The sequence below is a fragment of the Mesitornis unicolor genome, unplaced genomic scaffold (assembly GCF_000695765.1).
Source record: "Mesitornis unicolor isolate BGI_N332 unplaced genomic scaffold, ASM69576v1 scaffold48240, whole genome shotgun sequence".
Lineage (NCBI taxonomy): Eukaryota > Metazoa > Chordata > Aves > Mesitornithiformes > Mesitornithidae > Mesitornis > Mesitornis unicolor.
In genome coordinates, this window is record NW_010159805.1 from 1 (window position 1) to 5,797 (window position 5,797).

At 51.0% G+C, this 5,797-nt stretch overlaps 1 protein-coding gene across 1 annotated transcript; it reads left to right on the forward strand.

The window, feature by feature from the left end:
• Positions 1-536: 536 nt before the first annotated feature.
• ACAD8 (acyl-CoA dehydrogenase family, member 8) lies at positions 537-4,928 on the forward strand (the record flags this gene model as incomplete). The annotated part of the gene is made up of 10 exons (XM_010187906.1): positions 537-653; positions 1,044-1,213; positions 1,953-2,062; positions 2,207-2,283; positions 2,560-2,697; positions 3,082-3,217; positions 3,320-3,417; positions 3,570-3,722; positions 4,591-4,693; positions 4,856-4,928. Coding segments are annotated over 10 exons (1,155 nt in total), but the record flags the coding sequence as incomplete, so codon positions are not given.
• Between the last annotated feature and the right edge of the window lie 869 nt (positions 4,929-5,797).

A 5,797-nucleotide genomic window follows, 5' to 3' on the forward strand; every position in this document is an offset into this window, starting at 1 on the left:
GGGTCGGGGCCGAGCCGGCCGCAGGGTCCCCCCCGCGATCGCTGCCTGAGGGAGGGAGGGGGTTTGGGGTGCAGCTGGAGAGCAGGTCCCGGAGGGAGATGTCTTTGCATCTGCGGGCCCCGACGCTGCATGGGACAGTGCCCACCTGCAAGGAAAAGCTCCTTCCCCTTCCCTGTGCCTTTGGTTGGTCAAGCTTGACTGTCCTTCCAAGAATATCTCAAAGTGAAACACTGCTGGTTCGCTGGGGAGGCAGGCTGGGCTGGCTGTCCCCAGTTGTAAGTCTGGGTTATCCTGTGATCGAAGTCCTCTCCCGATCGCTGAAGATCTGGTTACCAGGATAGCAGCCGTGTCTGAGCCACACTCCTGCAGGGTTCCCAAGCACTTCCCAGACGAATTGCTCCGATGTTTCAACGTAACCACGTTAGGATTACAGCAGCAGCATCCCTGTGAATTTTAGCTGGGACACTTTGAAATTGTGTGGGGTACAGAAGAGGAGGTGGTGCTTGCTTTCCCGCAACAGATGTGTATTCTGATCTCTCCCTGGTTTTCTAGCATCTGCCGGCCTGACCGAGGAGCAGAAGGAATTCCAAAAAGTTGCCTTTGATTTTGCTGCCAAGGAGATGGCTCCTCACATGGCAGAGTGGGATGAAAAGGTATGACACCTTCAGAAGGGTTGTACTGCTCAGGTTTTCCTTCCCTTAGGATGTTATTAACCTTGGTCTCGTCAGAGGGGTTCCTACAATAGCTCCTCGGTGCTGTAATGTCATCTGTGGGGATTTTCTTTGAAGCTGCTGCTGTAGCTGGGGTGGAAAGCCATCAGAAATTCTTTGAAGCTTTCATATTCAATCATCTGAAGACTTAAATTTACTCCTGAAGATGATATGTGTCTGCCTAGGTGTCTCTTCTTTCACCCACCCAATTAACTTAAACTCTGCAGGAGTTTGGGACTGGCCTTGGTACCCAAGGTGTACCAAAAGAGATTGAATACTGAGGTTGAATAGATCATGAATATTCACTTGCAGTGTCTCTGCCTGCCCCAACAGGAAATATTCCCCGTGGAAACAATGCGTAAAGCAGCCCAGCTAGGATTCGGTGGGATCTATGTGAAACCAGACGTTGGTGGCTCTGGATTGTCACGACTCGACACCTCCGTAATCTTTGAAGCTTTATCAACAGGATGTACCAGCACCACTGCTTATATGAGCATCCACAAGTGAGTGTGTCTGCTGAGCCTGGCTGAAAACCACGGGTTTTTGTGGGCTTTAGATCCAGCTGGAGACGGCTCCCTTGGTGCTGCTATCATTTAAAGTTGGGACCCCAAGTAGACGCATCCCTGTGAGGATCCCTTGACAGCAGCAAACAAATAGGCTACAAAAACTGAGATGCCACCAAGAAGTAATTTTAGCTTTGTGGCATGCAAGATGGGATTAAGTTCTGGATTGTGTTCCCTGCTCTTCACTTAAGCTGCCTATAGATAGCAACCTGCCTGGAAAAAGCCTTTGTGCTTTGCTTGTTCTGTGACAGAGCCCAGAGGCACCAGCTGATACCAGGGGCATATCCTGCTTGTACAGACATGCTCAGTGTTGGGCTTACTTTGCATGGAAAGATGGAGTGAGGATGCCTCCTTCTTCCAAGGAGCAGTTTTCCAAAGAGACAGCAGGGCCTAGCACTGAGGGGAACACTGAGGCTGCTAAATAGGAACCTGCTGTTCCACAAGGCAGTGAGTCTGTGGTGAATGGAAGGAGATCTCCTTCCTCCTGGCTTTTTGGCACATAATTTTGTTCCCTTTCAGTGTGTGAGAGGGCGGGCAGACGGAGGGCTTCCTCCAGGGCTACTTCAGAAACCCATGGAACTTTGTTCTTCCATTCAGCCAGGGATGTTCTTGTATGCCCCACCTTCCTCCCAGGGCTGTGTTCGTGTCCTGTAATGCTGCTCCTTCTCTCCTGCTCCAGCATGTGTGTTTGGATGATCGACACCTTTGGCAATGAGGAACAGAGGCGCAGGTTCTGCCCATCGCTCTGTAGCATGGAAAAATTTGCTTCCTACTGCCTGACTGAGCCAGGTGAGCATCCTCAACCAAGAAATCTCCCTTCCCTCACCTCTAACGTGGTTTAACTGGACGTGAACATTGCATGGAGCTGGGGGTGAAAAGTGTGTAGGCTCTGGACCTGCTGCTTCACTGGCTGCTTCCTCACCTCTCCAACAGGAAGTGGAAGTGATGCAGCTTCCCTGCTGACCTCAGCTCAGAGGAAAGGGGACACCTACGTCCTAAATGGCTCCAAGGTACCTCTTTGCTCCTAAAGCTGCTGGATGGCACTGCATGCACAAGGGGGCCTGGGTCTCACCATGCTTTCCATTTCCTACTGTCTCCTCATCTCTGTGTATTCTCCCAAGGCAGGACATGCTCTGCAGAGCATTCACCAGAGCTTAGTACAGTTGGGTCCCTAAATACCTCCTGGCCATGGGGTCTTTGCCCCTCTGTCTTTGTACCCCAGCTGCTGCTGCAGGCTCAGGGTTAACGTACAAAAGGCAACGCTTTCTTCTTGTGCCCTCCTGCAGGCCTTCATCAGTGGAGGAGGTGACACTGATGTGTACCTGGTCATGTGTCGCACAGGAGGCCCTGGCCCCAAGGGCATCTCCTGTCTGGTGCTGGAGAAGGGGACGCCGGGGCTCAGCTTTGGCAAGAAAGAGAAGAAGGTAAGAGGCTTGGGTTTTATGTGCTGTGTATTTGAGGGAAGTGCAGGAAGAGACGAGCTAGTCTGTGCAAAGCATTAGGGATCTCTTCTTTGATGTGAACCTCTCAGCCTGGTGGTTGTTTTCTAAGCCAAGTCCAGCTTTGGTGAAGTTTGCTCAATACCTGTCCAATAAGTAAAGGTTTTAATCTCGGGAGCATCAAGGTTGGGTGGATCTGTGCCTTTTCTCAAATACATGCATTCCAGTTTCCAACATGTAGACCACAGGCGCTCTGTGGCAGCTTGGCAATGTGACTGAGAGGTTGAGAATGGGCCGGGCAGTTCTCTATGGGAGCTGGAGGTGTGCTGCTCCTCAGGCGGTCTGGAAGGTGCTCTTGTTTTCTCCCAGGTGGGCTGGAATTCCCAGCCAACTCGCGCTGTGATCTTCGAGGACTGCGTTGTTCCTGTTGGCAACCGGCTGGGAGCCGAAGGGCAGGGCTTCAGCATTGCCATGAAGGGACTGAATGGAGGCAGGATAAACATCGGTAAGACAGACAGCTGAGAGCAGCGGGAGGAGGGCAGGGTCATCTTGTGGCCCATCTGCCTTGGCTTCACATTCATGCTGTGTCCTTGGCTTTTCCCACCAGCTTCTTGTTCGTTAGGAGCTGCTCATGCCTCCGTTCTTCTGGCTCAAGAACACGTCACCGTCCGCAAACAGTTTGGAGAACCCCTAGCAAACAATCAGGTAAGAGAAGAGCTGGGCTCTTTCTGATCCTGGCTGAACGAGCAGCTAGAGATCCCATCACTCGCTTCACAAGGTGGTGGGGCTGTGGTTCAGGACCCAGACCCCTCCAAAGATGCTGACCTGATTTTTCCTCTCGTGCTGTCTGCTGGCAGTACCTGCAGTTCAGGCTGGCGGAGATGGCGACGCGGCTGGTGGCAGCACGGCTCATGGTTCGCAACGCAGCGCGGGCACTGCAGGAGGGACGGGAGGACGCGGCTGCGCTGTGCTCCATGGCCAAGCTCTTTGCTACTGATGAATGCTTTGCGGTAGGTTACTGAAACCTCAGCTGGTGTCGTAACTGGAAGCTTAGAGACCCCTCTTGGTGCTCAGGATGTTAGAAAGAAGTTTGACACTGAAGAGACCCAGACCCAAGCTTGTTCATTGAACCAGAAACCTCATTTCAAACCAGGATGTTTTACAAGACAGAATTCTGCACCCTATGGGGCTGCAGGATTAGGCTCTCCACACTTCAGGCCTCCTAACCTCTAGTGCCACCTACGCTACAGCAAGCAGGGAGACAGGACAGGGAGTAGAGCATTTTTATTTTCAAATGATAATATGCATGGTGCAGGCTGATCACTCCTAGGTAGCAAGAGGTCTTTCCTAGACCACTGAAAAAGAAAATGTTATCACAAAATGTCCCTGAAAACAGAAAACAAGAAGGGAAAAGGAAAGCTGCACCTTGACACTCCCTACGTCAGTGTCATTTAGAAGCTACTGTATTTTCTCAGCACTCCAAATTTTGATATTTATCGTATTTAATGTCCCAAGTTGACAGAGAATGACGCATGGAGCCATGTTTCAGTAGGAACCAGAGCCCTGAACAGATCCCTCTCCGAACTGACCACTAGATGGGGATGTGGCGTTTTGCTTTTTGCATCGGTAGCGCCATCGAAATGCAGCAAAAATCGCCTCAGTTCAGTAAAGTGTTTCCTGGGTGTTTCTGTGCTATCATGTACCATTAATGTGAAACAGCACTGTGATCACCTTGCTATCACGCCAGACTTTAAGAAATGAGATTAGGTGACCAGGAAAAAAAAATGAGCCCAGTTTCCTGGGTTCTTACCAAGCTTCTGTCACTGACTTGTCCTGGACACCACACAACTCATTTCACCGGCGATGCTGTCTTCTTAGATCTGTAACCAGGCTCTACAGATGCATGGGGGCTATGGCTACCTGAAGGATTATGCTGTGCAGCAGTTTGTGCGAGACATCAGAGTCCACCAGATCCTGGAAGGTAAAAGACAGTCTTACTACCAGTGACTTGGCAGGGAGTCACCCCCTTTCCCACGTGCTCTTGGGTTTCAGAGTCCCATTTTGCATGCAGATCAGGGAAGAATTCTCTTTGCCTTTGCTGGGGGCAGTATTGGACCATCTCCTAACTGTCTGTCTGCTGCAGGTACCAATGAGGTGATGAGGATGATTGTGGCCAGGAATCTGCTACAGGGCTGAAGCCAGGAGCCAACCTCCAGCCTTAAAACTTCTTCCTCTGTTAGTGCTTGGTCTGTTTCCCTCTCCTGTTCACCAGCTCTCTCCCCAGGAGCGGAGAAGGGGATACCCCAGTGGAAACAGCATTTCTGCCTTATATTGACCGGGAACACAGCTGGATGCCACCCAAATGCTGCCACAGCTGCACTCTGTGCCTGGCAGAGCTGCTGTTACTGGGCTAGTATTGTGCAGCCTGAAGATATAAATCACAGCTGTGAATACGAGCCTCACCAAATCTTGAGCATGGGCTGCATGCCACGCATCCTTCTCGGAAAGAGAAACACTAAACCTGTTGGGCATCTCTGCTGAGTCAGGACTGAAACGGGAACTGCAGGCAGAGGTGCAGCCTGGTCCCTTAGGTCTCTCCCTCGATCACTGAAATGTTTAGCTCAAGGGAACCAGTTGTTCTGCTTAAAAACCTGTCCTGGGTGCTGATTGCACCACTGGGAAGAAGTTAGCCACGAATACTGCAGCTCTAACCACTTGCAGAGTGCAATTTTAATTGAGGAGCAGGATGCATCTGGTTTATCTAGAAGCATTCCTCTCTCTTTTCCCGGCACACCTTTTCTGATGTACCCAGTGCTTGTTCTCCCTATTCCCACCACATATCGGTGCTTAATCTCAAAGAAGCCTTTGCAGTACAAAGGTACAAATCAAAAACTAAGGTCTTGCACAGAAACTGAGTTATCAAATCATACTCCCTGCTGCGTACAACGTAGGAGGAGTGAAAACGTCGGTAAATTCAGCTCTCACATTTGAGATCAATAAAGCTACAACGGCAATTTTACTGACAGTGTCAGGACTGGGAGCCGAAGCGGCGGGCAGGGGCAGGGGCAGGGGAGGAGGCGGCCTG